Raw genomic sequence first — 27,511 nt, forward strand, 5'->3', positions numbered from 1 at the left:
TTAACCAAGCAGGAGATTGAGTCAGTTTTGGTCAAAAGGTTTGGTGAAACTCTCACAAAAGGAGTGAACATGGTATTCTCTCTTACCTGAAAATTCCATTGATTCTTTTGTTGAGCTTGCAGATTCATTTATAAAAGCACATTCGGGGGCTCAAAAAGTTGAAAAAAGGATGGAAGACATCTTCAAAGTTAAACAAGGGAGCACAAAATTACACAGGGAATTCATAGATAGATTCCAACGAGAGATGATGATGCTGCCGCAAGTACCTGATAACTGGGCAGCTATGGTATTCGCAAGCAACTTGAACAAGAAAATTTCAGAAGCCATGAGATGGTTAAAAGAAAGTTTGCGAGAATTTCCTGCAACAATTTGGAACACGAAGCTGCAGATTAAAGAAGATACGGTTGCACAACCAAGGGTTCACGAAAAGCCAGGTTCGAGACGCTTAGAATGAGAGAGAAGGTCTGATAAAAATAGGCATGAGCCTTACATGGGACCCGCAATGTGAGATTATCGATCTAAATAAGAGAATGCATGATTTGATTCAAGATCAAGCCAAAAAGACGCGAGTTCTTCATCCAGGTTCAAAAAGGAGCGGGATGCTCGAAGCAATGATTCTGGTACTCAAGCAAGAATAGGGGATTATAGCTAACAAATGATAAAAATGGTGAAAAATCTCGAAGTCTTATATTTATAGGTTCTTCCCAGACTTCTCCCACCTACGACTCTATATCCGCATCTGCGGGCAAAGCCCCGCTTCTGCAGAAAAATCACTAAAACACTGCCGCCGCTCCTGCAATCAAGTGACCGCATATGCGCTCTTCGCGAGTACGGGAACTACATCGCACCTGCGCCCCTAAACCCGCTTCTACGACCATCGCAGGTGCGGGAATGCCATCGCACCTGCGTCCTTTTCCCAGATCCTCCTTAGCCGCATCTGCGGCTCCTCCTTCACTTCTGCGGGCTCGCACCTGTGGTTCCCACTCCGAAGGTGCAGTTACACCACTAGCAGCAGCTTCAGCTGCAATTTCTCAACTCCCATCAAGCCGTTAACCACCCAAAATCACCACGAGGCCTACAGGACCTCAACCAGTTATACAAACAAGTCCTATAATCCGATACGAACTTAGTCGAACCTTTAAATCTCTCAAAACAACATCAAAACACCAAATTACACCCGTATTCAAGCCTAAAGAACTTCTAAACTTCCGAATTCCACATCAACGCCGAAACCTACCAAACCATGCTCGATTGACCACAAATTTTACACACAAGTCAAAAAAGACACCACAAACCTATTCCAACTTCCAGAAATCCAATATGATCCCGATATCAAAATTTCCATTGCCGTCTAAAATCGCCAAAATTCTAATTTTGCCAATTCAAGCCTAATTCTACTACGGACCTCTAAATCACATTCCAGACACGCTCCTAAGTCCAAAATCACCTAACGGAGCTAACGAAACTATAAAAATTCAAATCCGAGGTCATTTCCCCACAAGTCGACATCCGGTTGACTTTTCCAACTTAAGCTTCCAATTAAGAGACTAAGTGTCTCAATTCACTCCAAAACCACTCCGGACCCGAACCAAACAACCCGGTAAGACATAATACAGCTGCAAAGCATAAAAGAAGTAGAAATGGGGGAAACGAGGCTATAACTCTCGAAACGACCGGCTGGGTCATTACATCCTCCCCCTTTTAAACAAACGTTTGTCCTCGAACGGGTCTAGAAATATACCTAGAGTTTCAAATAGGTGTGGATATCTGCTCCGCATCTCCCGTTTGGTCTCTCAAGTGGCCTCCTCCATAGGTTGACCTCTTCACTACACCTTCACTGAAGCTATATCCTTTGACCTCAACTTCCGAACGTGCCACTCCAAAATGGCCATCGACTCCACATCATAAGTCATATTCACCATCCAACTGAACCGTGCTGAAATCTAAAACATGGGACGGATCACTGATATACTTCTAGAGGATAGAAACATGAAATACTAGATGCACACTCAACAAGCTAGGTGGCAAGGCAAGCTTGTAAGACACCTCCCCGATCCTCTGAAGTACCTCAAAAGGCCCAATGAACTGAGGGCTCAACTTTCCCCTCTTCCCAAACCTCATAACACCATTCATGGGTGATACCTTCAGTAGAACCTTTTCCCCGACCATGAAAGACATATCACGAACCTTCCTGTCAGCATGGCTATTCTGCCTAGACTGCGTCGTGCGAAGCCGCTCCTGAATCAATTTCACCTTGTCTAATGCATCTTGGACCAAGTCTGTACCCAAGAGCCAAGCCTCACCTGACTCAAACCATCCCACCGGAGATCTGCACCGCCTCCCATATAAAGTCTTGTACAGAGCTATCTGAATGCTCGACTGGTAAGTGTTATTATATGCAAACTCCGTGAGCGGCAGAAACTGGTCCCATGAACCCCCAAAATCAATGACACAAGCGCGTAACATGTCCTCCAATATCTAGATAGTGCGCTCGAACTGTCTGTGCGTCTGAGGGTAAAAGGTTGTGCTCAACTTAACTGAGTACCAACTCTCGTTGCACGGCCCTCCAAAACTGTGATGTAAACTGTGTGCCTCTATCTGAAATGATGGAAACTGGGACACCATGAAGGCGAACAATCTCTCGGATGTAAATCTCAGCTAGCTGCTCTGAAGAATAAGTAGTACCACTTGGAATGAAGTGTGCGGACTTGGTCAGCCGATACACAATCACCCAAATAGCATCGAACTTCCTAGAAGTCCGCGGGAGCCTAACTACGAAATCCATAGTGATTCGCTCCCACTTACACTCTGGGATCTCTAACCTCTGAAGTAAGCCACCCGGTCTCGGATGCTCATACTTAACCTGCTGACAGTTGAGACACCGAGCCACAAATCCAACTATATCCTTCTTCATCCTCCTCCACCAATAGTGTTGTCTCAAATCCCGGTACATCTTCGCAACACCCGGATGAATGGAATACCGCGAGTTGTGAGCCTTCTAAAGAATCAACTCCCAAAGCCCATCCACATTGGGCACACATATCCGGCCCTGCATCCTCAACATGCCATCATCACCAATAGTCACATCTCTAGCATCACCTTGCCGAACTCTGTCTTGGAGGACGAGCAGATGAGGGTCATCATACTGACGCTCCCTCATAAGATCATAAAGAGAAGACCTAGAGACTACACAAGCCAATACCCGACTCTGCTCCAAAATATCCAATCTGACAAGTTGGCAAAATAAGTCCTGAACATCCAATGCCAAGGGCCTCTCTCCTACTAGAAGATATGCTAAACTCCCCAAACTCTTCACCCGACGACTCAAGGCATCGGCCACCACATTGGCCTTCCCGAGATGGTACAAAATGGTGATATCATAGTCCTTGAGAAGCTCCAACCACCTCCGTTGACGCAAGTTAAGATCCTTCTTCTTGAACAGATGCTGCAAACTCCGGTGATCGGTGTAGATCTCACAATGAACCTCGTACATATAGTTCCGCCAAATCTTCAAGGCGTGAACAATAGATGCTAACTCAAGATCATGAACAAAATAGTTCTTCTCATGGTTCTTCAACTGGCGCGAAGCATAAGCAATCACTCTACCCTCTTGCATCAGAACACATACAATACCTATCCGCGAGGCATCACAATACACTATGTATGAACCAGAAGCTGATGGCAGAACTATAACTAGGGTCGTGGTCAAAGTAGTCTTGAGCTTTTGAAATCTCTCCCCACACTCATCCGACCACATGAATGGAGCACCCTTTTGGGTCAATTTGGTCAAGGGCGATGCAATAGATGAAAGACCCTCCACAAAATGACGGTAATAGCCCACCAAACCAAGAAAGCTCCTAATCTCCGTGGTTGAGAACGGTCTGGGCCAACTCTGCACTGCTTCTATCTTCTTTGGATCTACCTGAATACCCTCGCTGGTGTCCCAAGAACGCCACTGAACCAAGCCAAAACTCACACTTGGAGAACTTTGCATAAAGCTTCTCCTCCCTCAATCTCTGTAACACAATCTTGAAATGCTGGGCATGCTCCTCCTGGCTACGAGACTACACCAGGACATCATCAATGAATACAATAACGAACGCGTCCAAATAAGGCTGAAACGCAATGTTCATCAAATGCATGAACACTGTTGAGGCATTAGTCAGCCAAAAAGACATCACTAGGAACTCATAATGGACATATCGGGTCCTAAAAGTTGTCTTAAGAATATCCGAATCCCGAATCTTGAGTTGGTGATACCTTGACCTCAAATCAATCTTGAAGAACACCCTCTCCCCCTGAAGATGGTCAAATAGATCATCAATACTTGGCAAAGGATACTTGTTCTTGACTGTGACCTTGTTTAACTACATGTAGTCAATGCACATCCTCATAGAACCATCCTTCTTCTTTATAAATAGAATTGGTGCACCCCAAGGTTACATGCTAGGCCGAATAAACCCCTTAGCCAGGAGTTCCTGAAGTTGTTCCTTCAACTCCGTCGGTGCCATACAATACGGTGGAATAGAAATGGGCTGAGTGCCCGGCACCAAATCAATACCTAAGTCAATATCCCTGTCAGGCGTTATGCCCGACAGGTCTGCAGGAAACACATCTAAAAAATCACGCACCACTAGTATAGAATCAATGGCAGGAGTCTCTGTACTAACATCCCTCACAAAAGCCAAATAGGATAGACAACCCTTCTCAACCATCTGTTGAGCCTTCATGTATAAAATCACTCTATTGGAAACATAGTCTATAGAACTGCTCCACTCAACCCTCGGCAACCCCGACATCGCCAATGTCACAGTCTTAGCGTGACAATATAGAACAACATAACATAGAGATAACCAATACATACCAAATATCACATCAAAATCAACCATACTGAGTAGCAAAAGATTCACTCTAGTCTCCAGACCCCCAATAGTCACCACACATGACTGATATATGCGGTCCACAATAATACTATCACCCATAAGAGGAGATACATGAACAGATAAAACTAAAGACTCACGGGGAATATCCAGAAAATGAGAGAAATATGAGGAAACATATAAATAAGTGAAACCATGGTCAATTAATACAGAGGCATCTCCGTGGAAAACAGTGACAATACCTATAATCATAGCATCTGAAGCAATGGCATCTGCTCTGGCAGGGAGGGCATAGAAACGGGCATAGACACCCCCTAATCTGTCTTCCCCTCTTGGGCGACCCCTAGCTGACTGGGCTCTATCCCGGGCTGGCTGAGCGGGTGGTGGAGGGGCTGGAGCTGATGACATATACTGGCTCCTCTACGGAGTACGACCTCCCACTATATGGGGACACTCTCTCCTAACTATATGGGGACACTCTCTCCTAATGTGACCAAGCTCCCCACACTCATAGAACCTCCCCGGTGCTGGTGTAATGGACTAAAGGGAGCCCAAAGCACCGAGATAACTGGCAGAAGGACTTGGCATAGACAAACCCTGACCCGATGGAGCACGGGATGAACTCTGCGCTGGGAGGGAATCGAGAGATGAACGGCCATGTTGATAACTGTGAGAACCATGGCCAGATGATTCACCACAGTGAACTGGATGAGCCATCTGAGCATGTCTGAAAGCACGGCCTTTACCGTACTGGAATTGGCCCCCAGGAGGAGCACCGCTAAATCCACCTTGTCCATGAGGCATCTTGGCCTCCCTCTCAACCCTCTCCTGTCTGCGAACCATCTCAATATGTCGAGCAATGTAGACAACCTCATCAAAAGTAGCAATAGGCACTCTCTCTCTCTGGTCATAAGTAATAGCACCTAAAAAGTGAGGCCATCTATAAACCTCGTGATCCTCTCCCTGTCTGTGGGAACCAACTAGATAGAATGACGAGCCAACTCCGAGAATCGCATCTCATACTGCGTCACAGACATATCACCCTGACGAAGCTACTCAAACTGTCTGTGCAGCTCCTCTCTGTGGGACTGAGGCACGAACTTCTCCAGAAAGATATCGGAGAACTACTACCAGGTAAGGGGCGCTGCGCCGACTGTCCTACGCCTCTTGTAAGCCTCCCACCAACTAAATGCAGCCCCAGAGAACTGGAAGGTAGTGAACGAAACCCCACTGGTCTCCAGAATACCTGTTGTACGGAGTATACTCTAACACCTATCCAAGTAACCCTGTGCATCCTCTCCATCTGCACCACTAAAAGATGGAGGCTGGAGTCTCCCAAACCTCTCCAATCTACGCTGCTCATCCTCAGGCATAGCAGGAACCACATAGTCCTGAGCAGCTGCAACCGGCTGGGTTGGTGGTGCCCCCGGTGTCTGGAGTCCCTGTACTACCTGCTCAGGTGTGCGGGCAATGAGAGTCTGAGTGCCTCCCCCGTCCTAAGACGTGGCTGCTGCCATAGAAATAGAGACCGCCTGAGCAAGGTCAGTGCACACGGTCAGAATCTGAGGTAAGGCTTCCTAAAGGCCAGGAATCACGATGGGCACAAGTGGTGCCTGAGCTGGTGCATCAACAACTGGAATCTGGTCCTAATCTGGGGCAACTGGTGGATCTACAGGTACTGCCTCAGCTATTGTGCGGGCTGCACCTTTGCCCTTACCGCGGCCTCTCGCGGCCCTGGCTGACGGTACTGGTGGCTGTCAATCCTGCCAAGTAGTACGATTCCTCACCATTTGTGAGAGAATGAAACAACAAATGTTTAGTTACTAGAATCAATATATTTGAACGATAGGAATTCAAGAATGTGGAGTTTCCTAAGGGTTTTGAAGCCTTTCGAAGATAAGTACAGACGTCTCTGTACCAATCCGCAAGACTCTACTAAACCTGCTCATGACTCGTGAGACCTATGTAACCTAGGCTCTGATACCAACTTGTTATGACTCAAATACCTAACCAGTCGTGATGGCGCCTATCGTGAAACTAGGCAAGTCGACATTCTCAATATGGTTTCAATATATAACAGAAGTGAGCTAAGGCAATTAAACTAACTGAAGGTTTACATAATAACGGGGTAAAAACCCAAAACACAAGTGCGGAATGATTGCCCGACATTGTGGTGTCACTAAGTTATGAGCATCTAACAACCAATCTAGAAACAAAGTCTACTATAGTCTGTGCCGAATGCCAATACAAGAGAGAAAAGATAATAAGATAGGAGAAACAAGGACTGCGGATGCCAGTAGCTACCTCTTAAGTCTCTGATAATCAGCTCACGCAGGAACTCAGCGACCGCTAGAATCGTACACACCTAGATCTGCACATGAAGTGCAGGGTGTAGCATGAGTACAACCAACTCAGCAAGTAACGGAATTAAATAAGGAACTGATAAGTAGTGACGAGCTATAAAAAAATACAAATCATTTCAAAAGTTTTCAGTAAAGAGTGAACATGCTTTCAAATCCGGTGGTATAAGTCAAATCAGTTCGAGCTCAAGTAACACAGATATGAATCTTTCAGAAATTTCATAACCACAACAGATGACAACTAAGTGCAACAATAAATAAAAGCAAGTACAGCCTCTCAAGGCAGTAGTAACTCAACTCATCTCAACATCTCATACTCTCGGCTCTCAGCCCTCAATACACACTCTCAATAAGTACCTACGCTCACTGGGGGTGTATAGACTCCGGAGGGGTTCCTTCAGCCTAAGTGCTATATTGTTGCGGCGTGCAACCCGATCCAATATTTTTGGGGCATGTAACCCGATCCAATGTTGTTACGGCGTGCAACCCGATCCAATATTATTGTGACGTGCAAACCGATCCAATATTGTTGTGGCATGCAACCCGAACCAATATTATATATATATATATCCCGAAGTCTTGTTGCGACGTGCAACCCAATCCACATACCTCACAGCTCACAGCTTGACACTTAGGCCCTATCTCAGTCACTAACCTCTCTAGCCCCTCGGGCTCACAGAATATCATAATAATTAGCCCAAACAGATAATACAACAAGTATCAACAAGAAATGAGAGAGAACAGAGATATAACACATAAGTAAGATTGTGACTAAGTACAAGACAACAATTAGCAGTTAATTCAACAAGTATACGACCGCTGTGAGTCCCAACGGTGATATCATATGGCCTAAGCATAGTTTATAACATGAAAGGTAGTCAATTGCTCAAAGACAAGTAAAAACAAGTAATAACAATGGCTATTCGACTTTACAGTCTCACGGGATGGACCAAGTGACAATCCCTCACGGTGCACGGTGCACGCTCACACGCCCGTCACCTAGCATGTGCGTGACCTCCAAATATTCACATCATACCAATTCTTGGGGTTTCATACCCTCAAAACCATATTTAAGACTGTTACTTACCTCAACCACGCAGAAATCCTACTTCGAAATGCCTTTGCCACTCGAATCGGCCTCCAAATGCCCTGAATCTAGCCACAAACAGTACGAGATAATCAATATTGGCTAAAAGGATCAATTCCACAAGAAAATTACTAAAATATAGTCCAAACTCCAAAATCGGCTCAACCCGCCCCCTGGCCCACATCTCAAAACCCGTTGAAAGTCACAAAACCCGAAAGCCCATTCACTCACGAGTCTAATTATACCAAGTTTATCCAAATCTGACCTCAATTGATCCTCAAAACCCCCAAAATTCACTCTCCTATTCCCAAGCCCTAATCTCCCAAATCTCAACTCAAACACTCACCAACTAGGTGTAAACATCAGTGGGGAAACACCATTATTGAAGATAAATAAGCACAAGGAACTTACCTAAGTGATTACTCCGAAATCTCTCTCAAAATCCCCAAAATCTGAGCTAAAGAATGATGAAAATGGTAAAAAATCTCGAAGTCTTCTATTTATAGGTTCTGCCCAGACTTCTCGCACTTGCGGCTCCATTTCCTCATCTGCGGAGCCGCATCTGCGGGCAAAGCCCCTCTTCTGCGGAAAAATAACTAAAACACTGCCTCTGCTCCTACGATCATGTGACCGCATCTGCGCTCTTCCTGGGTGCGGGAACTACACCGTACCTGCGATCCAAACTCGCACCTGTGCCCCTAAATCTGCTTCTACGACCATTGCAGGAGCGGGAATGCCATCGCACCTGCGTACTCTGCCCAGATCCTTCTTAGCCGCATCTACGGTTCCTCCTTCGCTTCTGTGGGCTCGCACCTGCGGTTCCCACTCTGCAGGTATGGTTACACCAGTAGCAGCAACTTCAGCTGCAATTCCTCAACTCTCATCAAGCCGTTAACCACGTGAAATCACCCCGAGGCCTCCGGGACCTCAACCAATTATACCAACAAGTCCTATAACTCGATACGAACTTAGTCGAACCTTCAAATCCCTCAAAACAACATCAAAAAACTAAATTACACCAGGATTCAAGCCTAAATAACTTCTAAACTTCCGAATTCCACGATGTCGCCGAAACCTACCAAACCACATCCGATTGACCTCAAATTTTAGACACAAGTCAAAAATGACACCACGAAGCTATTCCAACTTCTGAAAATCCAATCCGACCCCGATATCAAAATTTCCACTTCCGGCCAAAATTGCCAAAATTTCAACTTTCGCCAATTCAAGCCTAATTCTACTACGGACCTTCAAATTACATTCCGGACGCGCTCCTAAGTCCAAAATCACCTAACAGAGCTAACAGAACCATTAAAATTCAAATCCGACGTCGTTTTCCCATAAGTCGACATTCGGTCAACTTTTCCAACTTAAGCTTCCAATTTAGAGACTAAGCGTCTCAATTCACTCCAAAACCATTCCGGACCCGAACCAACCAACCCGGTAAGATATAATAGAGCTACAAAACACAAAAGAAGCAGAAATGGGGGAAACAGGGCTATAACTCTTGAAACGACCGGCCGGGTCATTACATCACAATTAGAACTTTGTATAGACTCTTCATACTTCTTAGGGCCATCATCATTATGATCAACCTCATTTGATACATCATCTTGTATAATTAGTCGTAATCTAGTTGGTACATGACATTCTCATGTACACCTTCACCTTGTACTGAATTTGGTTGTTGTTCAATTTGGTTTGGAACTGGTTCATTGACCTGTTCTTGAACTGCATTTAGTTCTTGAACTTTAACCGTTGAAGATGATAAATTCCTAGTTAACTTCAAAACATCCAATAAAGGCTCTTCAAATTATGTCGCATGATCTTAATTTCGTGTTGATTCATTAGTTTCCTGAACTTCATCAAGTTCTATTTCTCCACTATAATTTCCTTCTAAAAGAAATTCTCTTTCCAAAAAAGTTGCTCCTCTAGCCACAAACACTTTATGGTCAGAAGGATGATAGAAATAATATCCCATTATTTCTTTGGGATACCCTATGAACCTACACTTATCAGATCTTGAGTCAAGTTTATCAGACTGCAGTCTCTTAACATAAGCTGGAGAACCCCAAACTTTATTATGTTTAAGATTAGGCTTACGTCTTTTCCATATCTCATATGGTGTTGTAGAGACAGACTTAGTTGAAACTTTATTAAGTAAGTATGTTGCTGCTTCCAAAGCATATCCCCACAAATTTATTGGAAAATCAGTAAACCTCATCATAGATCTAACCATATCTAATAAGGTTCGATTCCTTCTTTCTGACACACCATTGTGTTGTGTTCCTGGAGGTGTCCACTGTGAGAAAATTACATTCTCTTGGAGATACCTAGTAAACGCTTCATTAAGATATTTTTCACCTCTATCAGACCTTAGTACTTTAATACTTTTACCAGTCTGTTTCTCAACTTCACTACGGAACCTTTTGAACATTTCAAAAGATACAGATTTATATTTTATAAGATACACAAATCCATATCTTGACATATCATCAGTGAAGGTGACGAAGTAAGAATATCCACCTCTAGCTTGACTTTTCATGGGCCCACAAACATCTGTATGAATTAGTCCCAATAATTCAAAAGCTCTTTCTCCATTTCCAATAAATGGAGATTTGGTCATTTTTTTCTTTCACACAATATTCACAAGTTGGATATGATTCAAAATCATACTTGTCAAGGTATCCTACCTTGTACAACTTGTTAATTATTTTCTCTCCAATATACCCAAGTCTACAATGCCAAAGGTATGTGTGATTCACTTGATCATCTCTTTTTCTCTTAAGAGTAGAAACATGCATAAACAAATTTGCATTCACATTAGGTGAGACATAAATATCATGTTGGAGATAGCCATTTGCATATAAATCATTACCATAATAAATAGAGAAAATACCATTGCTTATGTTAATGCGAAATCCACGCTTGTCCAACATAGAAACTGAATTTATGTTCGAAACAAATTTAGGAACATAATAACAATCATCCGGCATAAATACTTTTCCTGAAGGTATTATTAATGTAACGACCAGAATGGTTGTTTTGAGTATTACATCCCCTTTCCCCCATTTACTGCTCTATTTGTGCCTTATAACTGTATTATGACCTATCAGAATAGTTAGTTTGGGTCCGGAGAGATTTCAGAATGAATTGAGACACTTAATCTCATAATGGAAAACTTAAGTTGCAAAAATTGACCGGATGTTGACCTATGTATAAAAACCCTCATATTTGAATTTTGATATTTCTAGTAGCTCCGTATGGTGAATTTGGACTTAAAAGCATGTCCGGAAAATTATTTGGAGGTCCGTAGTGGAATTAGGCTTGAAATGGCGAAACTCCAGTTTTTGGGAAGTTTGACCGGGGGTTTACTTTTTGATATCGAGGTCAGAATCTAATTCTGGAAATTAGAATAGCTTCGTTATGCCATTTATAACTTGTGTGCAAAATTTGAAGTCATTTTGGATTGATTTGATGTGTTTCGGCACAAGATATAGAATTTGAAAATTCAAAGTTCATAGATTTTGATTTGAGGCGCGATTCATCATTTTGATGTTGTTAGGTGTGATTCGAGGCCTCAAATAGGTCTGTATTATGTTATGGGACTTGTTAGTATGTTCAGACGGGGTCCCGAGGGGCTCGGGCTTGTTTCAGATTGATTTCGGATCATTTTTCTTCATGTTGTTATTGCTAGATGCTGCTAGTTTTGGTGTGAGCGCACCTGCTACTGGTTTATGCAGGTGCAATGGTCGCAGAAGCGGGATGAGAGCTGGATGAGGAGGCCTGCAGGAGCGGAGAAAAGGGCACAGGTGCGGATGCGTAGGTGCGTCGAGTGGAAGCGTATGTGCGAGGGTCTTCACAGATGCGAAGTTTAATACCGCAGGTGCGGGGGTCGCTGGCAAGGCTATTTTTCACAGAAGCAAAGTTTTTCCGCAAAAGCAAAGGTCGTAGATATGACATTTTAACCGCATATGCGAAAGTGCTGGGAAGAATGATAAATACAAGGGTTCGTAATTTTGGCTTCATTTTTACATTTCCAAGCTCGGATGGAGGCGACCGTTGGAGCAATTTTCATCACAAGGATTGGGGTAAGTGTTCTACACTTGGTTTTGATCTTATTCCATGAATCTATCTTCATTTTGGCTATTGGTTGATGAATTTTAAAGAGAAATTGGGGTTTTTTGCCTAAGGTTTCATAATGTGAAATTTTGAGTTTTGAACATCGAATTGGAGTTGGATTTGAGTAAAACTAATATGGTTGAACTCGTAATTGAATGAGGTGTCAGATTTTGTGAGTTTTTTCGGGTTCCAAGGCATGGGCCCCGGTGTGACTTTTGGCCGGTTCTGGGTATTGATTAAGGATTCGATCTTTATCCTTTGGAATTATTTCCTTGGGCTTTATTTGATGTATTTGAGTTGCTTTTGGCTAGTTTTGACCCGTTCAAAGGTCTGTACACGCGACATGGCACTTTCGGAGCATCGCTTGGCTTGCTCGATATGGGAATTGTCTTTTTCGAGGTAAGTAACTCTTCTAAACTTAGTGTTGAGGGTATGAAATGCCGAAATACGTGTTATATGATTGGTATTGGGGTGACGCACATACTAGGTGACGGGAGTGTGGGTGTGCACCATGTGAATTGGGACTCCATTGTTTCCATGGTACTGTATAGTGGTACTATTTTGTTGATATCCGTGTTTTCACCATGTGATAAAGTAATTGAGTTGTCGATCATGCTAGATATCATGTTTAGGCTCTATGACGTTACTATTAGGACCCATAGTGGTCGTTTCTTACTGTCATTTCACTGGTTTCATTGATATTTCGTACTCAGTAATATTCATGCATTCATATGATATCTCAATCTCAGTTGTTATTTATTGATACATCACATCATTGTTTTCGGGCTAGTTTTATGACATTGTGAGCCCGTGAGTGAGACTAGAGAGGTTGATGACTGAGTGAGGACGAGGGCCTGTTTGGGAGGTATTGATACCATAGCACGTGAGTTGTCCATGCAGATTCTGATATGATACTGTAGCACGTGAGTTGTTCGTGCGGATCTTGATATGATACTGTAGTACGTGAGTTGTCCGTGTGGATCTTGATATGATACTATAGCACGTGAGTTGTCTGTGCAACATGTGAGTTGTCCGTGCGGATTGTAGCGCTTGGGCTTTAGGAGCCCCTCCGAAATCTGTACACCCCCAGTGAGCGCAATTGATATTATTGAGGGATAGCTCTTCCCTGGACATGGATCTTGTCGGAAGCATTATATACCTGGAGATGGATGTTCTCAACGGGCTGGATTGGCTCTACTTGGTACTGAGTGACTCATGATCAGTTGATGTGTATATTTCGGGATGGATCTTCCCTGTGCCGGATTGGCCATATACAGTACCGAGTGATTGAGCATGATGAGTGGAATGTGTGAGACAGTGGGATTGAGTACTATTGTAGAGTGAGTACATGAGTTCATCTCTGAGATACATATGATGCTCCAATGTGCCAACAAGATACAGACTCGAAGGCGATACATAAGGAAAAGCGAACTCTGGAAATAACTACTCAACCCACGTAACTAATTAAACAACCGAAAGGATGTTATGAACCTTCCTTAGGAAATGAGAAGCAAAACACGCAATAATAGATATGGTAAACTGTACTCAATAACATACTGTTGCAGCGTGCAACCCGATATACATATGATACCATTGCGGCGTGCAACCCGATCCAACCATGATACCCGTGGCAGCGTGCCACCCGATCCAATTAACATATCTGTGGTGGCGTGCCACCCGATCCAACCATATACCCGTGGTGGCGTGCCACCTGATCCACACATAATAATCTAAAGAAAACACACATCGAGTCGTAACGCTCATACACACGAAATGCCCGAATATCAACCATAAGAACGCCAAGTGCATAATACAAATACCGGGGAGATAGGTAGCGTCACGCGCTACAAAACTCAAGCACGACTAAGGTGCGATATATGACCTGCATCTCGAGAGCCATCCTGCTCACATAATACCACAAACCATACGTGATCTCAATACGAGTGCGAATAATTAAACCACCTCACAACCCACTTGGTATAATATAGATTACACAGAATAGCTGACGACAAAAATAACATCCAAGGCCCGAAGACCCTTCCAAAAACAACGCTATGCTGAGATAAGCACATCCGGCCTGATATAGAGCCTACATTCACATTTAGACCCATCCACGAACCTCAAACCAATTCTGATCATACCATGCTTGGCTAAATAGCCCATCAAAGACCCACAATGACCTATTCATGACATATAAGAACAGCCGTCAAATCCGAAACAAACTTCCACATCCCACAACCAAATTAACTGAGCGCCCTTCAGGCATAAATTCTCACATTAGTGATAGTACCACAATCTCCATACTTGGTTTTAAATCTTTTACCAATCAAGTGACTATATTCCATACTTATACAATCTTCCCGTGGGATACACTCCTATGACCCTCTGCATCGAGTAACAAGTCTGCACATCCATACCACCAGTCACACTAATGTTGTAAAGAAAATCAAGAAGTCGTAAATCAGTACACAAAGCCTCTTACATAGGACATCGATCTCAGGTGACACTAAAGACAATACCAGCTTACTCTAACATCCGAATTCTTCCCTGATCATACGAGCTCGTGACATTCTTTTCAATACCGAACCATAACCTTGATCCTCACCTTCAAATTTCCCATGCCGCTCACTACACCTAACATGCCAATATGTGAGAGTACCAGAATTCCATAATAACCTCTGATCCACTAATAGGATAAACATTTCATCATATAGAAACCTTTTACTTAGCTCATTTCTGAAGAACAAATGCAACACGCAACCTAATTCCCAAACCACAGAAAATACAACCTCATGTCGTAATCTAAACTGCCATAACTCTTCCGGAAATCCCTTTACATAACAAAGCTATACGAATCGAATACCTCCCAAATCAACCAAGTTTTGGTGGCGCTCAAGCCCAAGTGTACAACCACAAACTACATGTATAACTTTACGTTGGAGAAACTGGCCATTGCCATAACCGTGCTGATACAACCATTACCAACCGAGCCGCTTCTTCTACTTTACTCGGGACTTGCCCTAGAAATAATGATAACTCCATTCAAAACATCATGAACCCAAATCCACACTCATCGTGGGTGACCTTATTTCACGAGACCACATTGTCTCCCAAAACCTACGAACCATCTCATACCCTCCTTATGCGCATATTCGCATCTTCAACTGGTACACCCATTCTAAAAATTCTTCCATGAATCCGAAGTTATTTTCTCCCGTTCCTCCGATGTTGAACCACAGACTGTAGACAACATAGAATATTCCAAGTACCCTTTTCCATAATCCGCTGCCAAAACTCGTTACTTAACCATACCACAGACTCGAAATCCTTAGGCACCGCACTTTGAATTTTTGAACCCACTAGAACTATTATTGAGAGTCACCCACTCTGACTTGTTCCTAATTATGATCAAACTCCAAGGCTCTGCTAGCATATGAACACTTTCTCAATGAAGCAACCGGTTGATTTCCTTTCCTTATACATCGCATCCACATGAAGCACAGTCTCTGAGTCTACCCAAGACCTGAACATGAACCGATAAGGCCAAAGATAGCACACATTCCTCAAATCCTTTGATCAAGTTACCATTGATATCTTCTTTCCTTAGTCATAATAATCCATCAATACACCGATAACTAGAAACCGCATAAGTTGACAACTACGCAATCCAATCATAGGCGGTGGGGCTCTCCCACTTAGCTTGAAACTACAATTACATAATCCTGGGACCCGCCAAGGTTCCTCCTTCCCCATTAACATCAGCTAAAAGTCCAACAACACATTCCAAACTCGAAGTCATATTGCATCCAAATAAAATCCATGGTCCTGGTCACTGCCATCACGATTCCGAAGTTGCTCTAAGCTTCCCTCAAGGCGTGTGGCTATCCTACCACGAAACCCATATGCTACTCTGCCACTCTCCCACTTTGTTCAAACTCTCCTCCTTTAAGAAATACTCGACTTCTGTTTTCTTACACTTGGACTTCTAGAGGTTTAACCACCGCAAGACACCTCACACATGTCCTTCCTCATCCTCCGCTGCCCAGTTGTTACCTTAAATAAAAATCCATCTCAGTAACGCCTGAGCTAATAAATTTCCACCAACCCCAAGCCTCCTAGGAGATCATCCTTCTCGAGCCATCAACATTAGAAATACCCTTCGATTTCGAAACCGCTACACTCTGTTATCTGTGACAACCATATCTCAAGCGCCATTTCACAACACCCTGCCCCGAAGGCAATTTGAAGAAGACCATAACACCGACGAGCTTAACATGTTCAACACGGATGACGACACCACATCACAAATGAAAATTCCACCATGCTCGAAAATACACCCAAACCTGAACATTCTCAATCTGATTGACTTTCCTCCGCCGGAAATAAAATATTGAATCTCTGAATCATGCAAAGAGTAAAACCTCTTTTCAAGTTATTCGCTGCCTCGACGCATAGGCAAGTGTCCCACCATTACACAAATACTGTGCGATAGCAACTCACGAATTGTCATAACAATTAATGCCAAATCTTAAAACCATAGGAAATACTGATGCTGAGCTGAAATGACTGGACAACCTTCCGCAAGGCGACGGTAATAGCCTAATCAAACACACAGTCAGAGACATCCTGCACCACCTCCGCAGTACCATGACAATTCCTTGATTCCCAATCTATAACAAGCACTTCAAGTCGCATAAGATTGAATAGGAAAGAACTAAAGATACAAGCCTCAAAAGAATCAATTCGCACGATGAGGAATCAAGAAGGGAAGTGCTCCTAACAGCCTTGTAGCCTCTCAAAGTTAAGTACAGATGTCTCCGTACCGATCCGTAAGACTCTACTAGACTCACTCATGACTCGTGAGACCTAAGTGAACCTAGCTCTCTGATACCATGTTGTCACGACCCAAAATCCATAAAGGTCGTGATGGCGCCGTACACCACTGTCAGGTAAGCCAACAATAATTACTTAATTGGGTTCTCATTTTATTATTTTTGAAATCATATTTTTTCTTCAATTTAAATAGTTAAGAATGAGAATTTACAGAGTAAATAATAATACTTTTAAAAAATTCAATATAGAACAACCCATAATCATCTCAAACACCGATGTCACAATTGCATGAGCATTAACTAGGTATATAAAATAAAATACAGCAGCTTTCCGAAATATAAATTGGATAGGAAAAATGTAAATACTCTGAAGGAGACTCTATTGGCTGCGGGTCGACAAATGGAATGCAGCTCACCTAGGTCCCCACATGTATACATGCCTCTACTCTCACATGGCCTCTAGACATATATGTACCTACACAAATATGTGCAGCAAGTGTAGTATGAGTACGTAAGCAATGTGTACCCAGTAAGTATCTAGCCTAACCCCAGAGAAGTAGTGATGAGGGGTCGACATCGACACTCACTAGTGGTCCAACAACAAAGGTACAGTAAAAAGGTAGCAAATATAAGGCAGAGTAAGTAAGTGAACCTAAATCTACCCGTACAATAACATGAATCTAACTATGTATGAACTATCATCACCTCGTGTGTATGTAGTCCCCGCAACAAGTTGCACACATTAAATACATCACCTAGGGGTAGTTTTCCCCCTCATAGAGTTAGATAGGAGACTTACCTCGCTCTAAAGTTTCATAACCGGCTCCAAAGCCCTCTAACACCTCAAACAAATGTCCGTCGCTCCAAAACTAGTCAATTAAGATGCAACCCAACCAAAATGTACTCTAATACTCATAATTAATCAATTTATAACAATTTCCAACTCCACTCAAAAAATTGATAAAGTAATCCCCGGGCCCACGTGCCTAGATTCCGAAATTTTCGAAGACAAACACTACGCATAGGCACTACGATCTCAAATATATAATTTATTCTCCATTTCATGCCCAAATTCGTGATCAAAATCCAAGAATACTAATTTCTAGGGTTTTCTTCAAAATCTCAAATTTCCACAAATGTTCAACTCTAAATTCTTATATAATCCAAATATTTAACTTGAAATAGGTGGGAATCACTTACCTTGACATAGATGACGAAAATTTCCCTTCCAAGAGCTCCAAAAATCGCCCAACCAAATGAAAAATGGGTGAAATGAACCCAAACCCCATTTTAAAAATATTCTGCCCAGCCCGACCTTCGCACCTGCGGTCAAATAGCCGCTTTTGCGGCTCCGCACCTGCGGAAATTCCATCGCATGTGCAGCTCCAGCACGGCCCAACAGTCCCGCATCTGCACTCCATGTAGCGCATCTGCGCGTCCGCTTCTACGGTCCATGTGCCGCACCTGTACCCATCGCCCGCTCCTGCATTGCCCACTTCGCACCTGCGTCTTCGCAGGTGCGCCCAAATATTCCGCACCTGCAGTTGCTGACCAACCTCCTCTCCTTTGCACCAGCGACTCGTGGCTCACACCTACGGCCTTTTTCACGTAGGTGCGATTGCACCAGGTACCAGCTGCCTCAGCATTTCATCCAAGTCCAAACTCGATTCGTTAACCATTCGAAATCCACCCGAGGCTATCGGGACCTCAACCAAATATACCAACACATCCCACAATACATCACGAACTTAGTCAAGCCTTTAAATCACATCAAACAACGCTAAAAACATGAATCACCCTCCAATTCAAACTTAGTGAACTTTGAAACTTCAACTTCTACAATCGATGCCGAAACCTACCAAATCACGTCCGATTGACCTCAAATTTTGCGCACAAGTCATAATTGACATTATGGTCCTACTGCAATTTCCGGAATCGGAATCCGACCCCGATATCAAAAAGTCCACTTCCGGTCAAACTTCTCAAAAACCTTCAAAGTTCCAACTTTCGCTAAATGACCCCGAAATGAGCTACAGACCTCCAAATCCACATATGGATGCGCTCCCAATACCAGAATCACCATACGGAGATCTTACCAGACTCATAAATCCCAAACGGACATCGATAGCATTGAAATGCACTCCAACCCAAATTTATGAAATCCTTCCAAAATGCCAACTTACACAATAGGCGCCGAAACGTTCCTGGGTCATCCAAAACCCGATATGGACATACGTCCAAGTCCAAAATCATCATACGAACCTGTTAGAATTTTCAAATCCCGATTTCAAGGTCGTTTACTCAAAAATCACCCTTTAGTCAATTCCTCCAACTTAAAGCTTTCGAAATTAGAATTTTCTTTCCAAATAAACTCCGAACTTTCCGAAATTAAATTCCGGCCATGCGTACAAGTCATAATACCTGAAGTGAAGCTACTCAGGATCTCAACCCACTGAATGACGCGCTAGAGCTCAAAACAACCGATCGGATCGTTACACCATGTATGTGATGTTGGAAGTTATGAATTGTTTAAGAATGATGGTGGGATAAATTATTGGTAAATGGTAGTAATTGGATGAACTAATTCTATGGTTAAGAGATGTAGAGATTCATACCTACTAGGTGTTTGATAAAATGCCTAAATGACCTAAAATCTGAAACTTTTACTAATATTGGTCCAATCGAATTTTGTTGATGTAGATCGAAGTTGTAAGAGTAGTTGGAGGTTTTAATATCACTAAAGAGCTGGATGAAGAAAGCTCGATTTGTAGCCATTTTTGCTGAAGGATTTTCAAGGAAATATTCATCTGGATTCGAGCCATTCAGAGTTGGATAATCGTGAAAAAAGGCTTACCAGTGGATTGAGTTGCTTGAGGTAAATATCTTGCCTAACCTTGTGTAGGGGAATTTCCCCTTAGGCATAGATTCTTATGTGGAAATTGTATAACTGAAAACCATGTACGCGAGGTGACGAGTACGTACTTGGTTTATATGATCAAATTATATCGGTTGAAATTCACGGACGCCCTTATGTATTAAATTGGAAAATTGTTGGAACTTAGTTAATCCTTGATTTGTCATGCCTCGTTTCTAGTTTGTCGAGTTTATATTTGATATGATAATTTGGTGTGATTGCCACTTGGATTTTTATGTTAATCCCGTATTTTTGTTGAGTTGATATTTCCTGGAGATAATTTTATTATGGATCATTCATTTACAAATAATTTATTAAATAATATTTAAAGGAGGCATTAATCTATTTGCCAAAATTTGGAGCGTTGTTCCTTGACGAATTACTTTCTAGTTCATGTTGTTGAAATTGGTATTGAGTTACAAAGGTCATAAATCATAGTGAGGTAAGGTACTAAATTGTGAAATATTATTCTGTTGAGTTGTTCACTCCCGGATATTTTTGTTAAGAATTTTGTGCACATTATGGTCGAGCCATGGGCTCCTTTTTGTGAAAAATAATGTATTATTGATTTCTATGGTAAGTTGAAATATTTGAGCACTTGAGGTGCGATTTGCGATATGTTTTGATATTTGAGCACTTGATGTGCAATTTATGATATTTTATAATATTTGAGCACTTGATGTGCAATTTATGAGATGTTGTGATATTGGCACGTGATATTGTTGGAAGGTTTGTTCGGGTGTTTGCACGAGGTTTCTGTTGTGCTATTGTTACTATTAATATATGCACATGCGACGTGATAAGGCGGGCTATATATGTGGGTTTGCCCATGTGGCGAGACAAGGTGAGAATATTATTATGCGCGTGCGGCGAGACAAGGCGGGCATTTACTTTATTATTGCGCACGTGGAGAGACAAGGTGGGCTATATCGGGGATCGATTTATGATGACTTGTGATGGCCTGGGGGTATTGTTGTTGTTGATATTTGTGTTGGGACTACGAGGCGGTACCTCGGGAGTGCCCTTTGTTGAAATTTATTTATGATTTGGGACTACGAGGCGGTACCTCGGGAGTGCCCTTTGTTGATATTTCTCTATGGCTACACTTGCCTTTGGTTAATTTATTTTTCCATAATATGTAAATTCTTGTGTTCTCCGTGATGTATTATATGACTTATTATTAAGTGCTTTGTATTTCTTGTAGTATTGTAATGATTTTGTTTTGTTTTTTTTTTCGTACGAGACTCTGCGGATTTGCATTTCTAGTTTGTACTTATTCTTGATGATTGAATTGTTTTAAATAAAATAAATTACTATTATGTTTTAATTTAATAAGTTGTACATCCAAATCAATAGCTTATCTGATGCTTTATTTAAATTGAAATGTCATCTTCTTCACTCAAACTATTTCTAAAATAAATTTATTTCTTTGTTGAATTCTTACTCGGTTTAAAATTTGTAACCTTACTTTATTAAAAATAAATTGATCGTGCGGATTTTATGTATTGACATATTTGTCATGAGAGTTGTCCGTGTAGTTGTGATATAGATATGGGCACGAGGTACCGTGAGAATATAAAAGTGGGCTGAGACCCATGTTTTATGATTATGAAATGAGGTGTCATAGAGTGATTTTTATTTGAAAGAATTTATATTCGAAAGATATTTATTTGAAAGAAAGATATTTGACAGGTATTTATTCGAAAGAATTATTGTGAAAGATTTATATTTGAAGGACTTGTTTAATTGGTTGTACTTGTTTTTCTTATTCGTCTGAGTAATAATTATGGTGTTCTTGCTGCTTTGTTGTTTACATCACTAGTTGATTATTGTTGCTATCACTGCTATTTATTTTCTATTATTTTGTATGCTCTATTGCACAGGTTATTTGACTAGTGAGTATCTTGACTGTACCTCGTCACTACTCTATCGAGGTTAGTCTTGATACTTACTTGGTACCGACTATGGTGTACTCATACTACACTTCTACACATTTTTTTATGCAGAGCCAGGTATTAGAGATACCGGATCCGGACAGAGGTTAGAGTGTGATCGCAAGGATTCAAGGTAGGACTGTCTGGTCGTCGCAGTCCCTTGGAGTCTTTCCATTATATTGTACTGTCAACTCTTATTCGAAAAGTATTGTATATTCGATCCTTGAGATCATTGGAGGTTGTTATAATCCTTTTCGCTGTAGGTTTCAATTATCTATTTCATCTATAATAAATAAAAATGGCTCGAAATATAATTGTAATCGGCTTACCTACTCTTAGAGATTAAGTGCCATCATAACGCCTGTGGTGGGATTTAGGGTCGTGACAGAATCCAACTGGAGAGTTTTCAATGTCTAACTCTATATCAACCATCTTCTTAAGATATTCAATTATTGCAGTTGGATCCATATTCTGATGTTTCCTCTGGAGTTCAGAACTCATAGAAGCGAGAATGACGTGTTTAATAGCAAGGCATTCTTCCAAGTATTTCTAATAAATCTTGGTGCTTTCAAAATCATTCTCTGGTGGGACTATCTATGCGGTTTCATCGATCACATCAATGAGTTTTTCATGCATGAGAACAATTCTCAAATTTTTATACCAGCCATCAAAGTTTGGTCCTACCAAATTGTTGGTCTCAAGTATTTCACGCAATGATATAACAGACATATTGAGAAATCTAAAATATAAATTAAAAAAAAGGCAATAATATAAGAACATATTTGCATATATCATAAATACATGGACTTTTATCTAAATGATATTTTCACTAATTATTTTAAACTATTTACCCTCATTATAGTTTAAGAAATCTTTATTTCTGTTAGTGGAGTAAAGGAATTCTTCAACAATATGTATGAGCCCCTTGAAAGTCAAGTCGTTTCTCACATATATTTTAAAGGTAGGTACTTTTACCAATTGTATCTGCATACAATTTTCTTAAATAACTCTATGCCAAATAGTCTCGTCGTAGTCAGGTCGATCATATTAGCATAGTTGAGTTCAACCATCATGATAACAAAGATATTATTAAATTTTATACTCTCCGGGTAGTCGAGGCGTCTAGGGTAAAATTGAATATTCTTTCAATCCATGCATCTAATGCAATAAATAATTTTAACATATTCTCAAACTTTAAGTCTTCTGGTAGTTAGGTCGCTCCTTATAAATAAGAAATAAATAAAATTATTTATTTTGATTGATAGCATTACAATAAAATATCTTAAATTTTATTATTTAAGAACTCAAATTTTAGTAGGAGGGAATAGTTATTAAAATAACTTTTAATAACATGATGATCAAATCTTTTATAGTACATGAATTTAGTTCAAGTTGTCTACATGCTTAGTCCTAAATTAATTTACATCACATGTAATAAATAATTCAAAATTATGTAATGAACAAACACATGACATAAAACGAAATTCAATATTCTTCTAACATGTTTATCTTATATATCATATAAAAATAATTCAGGACAGAATAGTATTATTAATTAACATCTCATGAACTAATAACAAATAAAATAACAGTAGAATTCAATAATCGATTATAGATTACAGTCGTATCTAATACAAAATTTCAAATTCAAGTTATAAAGTATCTCAATAGTTTAACTTATATGTATACATATTTTATTCACAATAAAATAATATCAATCCATATGTATTCAAACAATTTGACTATTGCACATGATAAAAGTATTATGGTTTGAACTTTTCAAATATATCTTAAAATATTTCGTAAATAAATTTTAGACACGAGAAACCATACCACTGAAAAATTGCATGCATATAGATGTTCGTAACACGCAGCGGAAGATAATAACAATCCTAGGAAGATCTTTTAGTGTTTAAAATTTATTTACATGTCAAAGATCAGATCTAAGACGTACCTCGTGAAGAAAGTTCGTTTCAAATTTTTTTCAATAGTGCGAAGACTCTATGCATATCCACACCGAGACCGATGATCATTTGAAATTATCCAATGAGTCGGTTCAATGATCATATCTCTATATGCATCATCTATCTATGTGATTTAGTCAATGAGATCAACTAATCTTTATCCAATAAAGACGTTCAAATAAATATTGATCTAACCGGATTACTAATGTCCAAATTAATAATCCTACGATCAAGAACAAATTTAGATTAAATTATAAGAAGTTTTACTCTCATTATCATGATCTCCATTATGATGACAAGTCTCAAAATTTAATCAAGAACCTTATCAAGTTAATTAAGCAATTAATAATAACTATAATAAAAGAATATGAGATTCCATATATTTTTATATCAAATAACTTATTAGAAAAATATGTTTAAATTATCAAATATGAGATTGGATTTAGAGCATATCTAACGCCAGCTTTCTGTACGCCACTTGGCAATGATCGTGAACATAAATATGGGAAAAGACCATAGAAACGTGTCCGCAATACAAGTAAGTCAGAGCCAGGTAGTGCCACTTGGATGCTTACTGGGAGATAAATTTTCTTCTCCCTGTTATAGTAATGCGTAAGGACCTTATCATCACCGTTTCAGCTAGCTTCATACTTCCATATGGTATTTTCACATGGCAAATTCCTGGAATTATTCGCTCTTTAAGCTACATCTGGCATTTGCCACCGGCTCTCCATGTTAAAAGATAGAGATTTGACAGCTTTTTGTGTTTTGCAGTTAATATATCACAAGTCATTATATACTACTACGCAATATATATACACGCATACACACAAATTATACGAATAACAACGATTGTTCTTGTTTGGAGATGGAAGTACGTAGATGAAGAAAAGAGAAAGAAGAAGTAGTTTAGGCGTACTCAGCGTGGCTCCATCCATACAATTGCAAAGATTGACGGTGCCACGCTGCGTGCGACTGAACTATGCCCTCTTTTTATCTTGTGCATGACCTAGTGAAAAATTTCCATCTTTATATCCAAACTTATATGTTTACTTATAATCGATGTGCATACAACGACGCTGTTCTTCTCTTCCTAGCTCCATTTCTATTTATTATTTTTCTTGCATCATGAGGAGTCTTTGAGCATATATATAGACGTTGCTTGTTTTTGCCTTTTCACTTTTTCTCTTCTTCTTCCTTTTTCCCTCAGTCCTCTTCCATGGCATTTGATATTAATTAATGGAGTATTTGTGGAGTCTGAGCCTGTGGTGTTAACGTATATATCGATCCATGCATGCATGCAGTTTCCTAAATGGTACATGTCCACTGCCCACTGAGGATTAGATCATTTTTGATGAAAACTAATTATGCTGCAGCCTGCATGCATGCAGAAATGCAATTATGCAATCTGTTTTCTCCTTGTTTAAAGGGGACGTCGTAGCTTAGGCGAAGAGGAAATTATAGAAAGCCACAACTTGGGACTAGTGTGGTGTTAGAAGCGTGTCACTATCTCATCACACACTTTTTTATTTGCTTAATTATACTTAGCAATACACTGTTGCCGTTTTTATTTGCTTAATTATACTTAATTAGCAATACACCGTTGCGGTAACGTTGATTCTTTTCTTCATGAATATTTCTTTCATAAATATAGGTGATGGAAGAATTGAATCAAATCTCTATTTACTCTGATATCATGAGGATCAATTGTGCATCTCTCCATTTTCTTTCTTTATGTTTTCTTCTTCATATTTGTTTCAGGCGAAGAGGCAAACAAGTGTATGGTCAATATGAGGCTAGTGCAGAAACGTATCTAAATATGTACGTACGTGTTTTGCGCATGGTCATTCCAGGAATGTAAATTGTGTTTTCTAATGTATTTCCTGACAAAATTATATTAGTGCTGAAAATATAATTCTGTTACGTTTATGGCCAGATCGTCCTGTTTGGTTTCAATACGTAGAACTTCTTACAATTTCTCCTCCTTATCATGTCCTTTTCAAAGTCAGTTATCGCAAAAGCTTACCAGTTCAATCTAATTTAACTATACTGGATTGATTGCATAAATTTTTGAAAAATTAGTATAAATGTAGTTTTTAGTTTTCTTAGATCACTCTTTCATTTTAACGGATGGAATATATAGGCAAAAAGTTGTATTGAACATATATAATCTAATTCATTAGTTATACTAACTTTATTACTCAAATAATATGATCGCTCTTAACTCGGATTTATTGCCAATACAATATGGTTTATGAGTTTAGGGTCGAGCTTCACAGAGAATAACGTAATTCAATTTAAATAATTCCTAAGTCCGATCAAGTTAAAAAGGATAAATAATTATAATTGAGTTTTCTAATTATATATTAACTAACTATTTGAATTAAAAACAACTATGAAGCATGCTAAACAAAAACCTGTAAAAGTCTAGAGAATTTGCAGATGATAAAAAGTTTAGGATAACGAATTTTACTATTATCGGAATAGTTTTGAACTAACTCCGAAAATTTTGCTTGATACGATTTTATCAACTTTGGATATAGAATCATTCGCTAGAATTTTTCAACTACTAACGCGTTAATTCTTAAGCTATTTTTCTTAAAATAATTCAAGACACTAAACCCGTTCAATTTTATGTTACAGTCGATTCACGATATCCCAGTAAATTCTAAAGTAAGTTAATTAATTCCTTAAATTAACGCGCAGTATTATTATTCGAATCAATCCTGTAATTCTTTTCAAGAATAAATAAACACTAGGACAAAAATAATTGTGAGCTCAAACAATTGAATTCATTAAAAGTCTTAGTCAAATAAATAGAATGTGTATCAAGAATTCAAAAATTACTCAAACACCTGGTTCATCAAAACTCACGCTAGTTAAAAAATCTAGCTACTCAGATTTATACTAAAAATATAATATCCATAGTCAACAACTTCCATCACAAAAGAGAATAAAACAAGTTAGGAAAAACTCTTCGTTCTTCAATTGGAACGGTTTTGATGCTCTCCCAAGCTTCAAGTTGCTTTAAAACCGGTGTCTCTTCTTTTCCAAGTTGAGATTGGTGCGTTGGGGGGAGAAAAAAGAAGTTTTTATATAGTGTAAAAATTACTTCAAAGACCAAAATATCTCTAAAATTAACGCCCAGAAATTATGACTACACGTTGCACGCTCTGACTTTTGCCTTGTCCATATGAGCGCACGCTGATTGCACATTGCAAGGAAAATACGTTGTTTCTCCATTCTAGCCCTTTCGTCGGTTTGAGCAAATTTTCGTCTCAAAACTTTAAAATTTCTTTGAATCTTCTTTCAACTCCCCTATCAACCAAATCATAAATTAGATATATTTTTTATGAGTTTTAACTTTTAACCACTAAACTACTCAAAGAACAATTAAAAATGGGGTTATAATTAGAGG

General features: G+C 40.1%; 1 protein-coding gene and 1 long non-coding RNA gene across 2 annotated transcripts; one reads left to right on the forward strand and one right to left on the reverse strand.

Moving 5' to 3' along the window:
- Positions 1-510: 510 nt before the first annotated feature.
- On the reverse strand, positions 511-5,288 carry LOC138901829 (uncharacterized). Its single transcript, XM_070189625.1, has 2 exons — positions 4,562-5,288; positions 511-617 (listed from the first exon to the last, which is right to left on the reverse strand). Exons 1-2 carry the CDS (start codon positions 5,286-5,288, stop codon positions 511-513), a joined length of 834 nt encoding a protein of 277 aa, XP_070045726.1.
- A 19,477-nt stretch (positions 5,289-24,765) lies between these two features.
- On the forward strand, positions 24,766-26,022 carry LOC138900755 (uncharacterized). The gene is made up of 2 exons (XR_011412002.1): positions 24,766-25,408; positions 25,855-26,022. It is a non-coding gene; the product is annotated as an uncharacterized lncRNA (long non-coding RNA).
- Positions 26,023-27,511: the final 1,489 nt, after the last annotated feature.

Source organism: Nicotiana tomentosiformis, chromosome 11, assembly GCF_000390325.3.
Source record: "Nicotiana tomentosiformis chromosome 11, ASM39032v3, whole genome shotgun sequence".
Classification (NCBI taxonomy): Eukaryota; Viridiplantae; Streptophyta; class Magnoliopsida; order Solanales; family Solanaceae; genus Nicotiana; species Nicotiana tomentosiformis.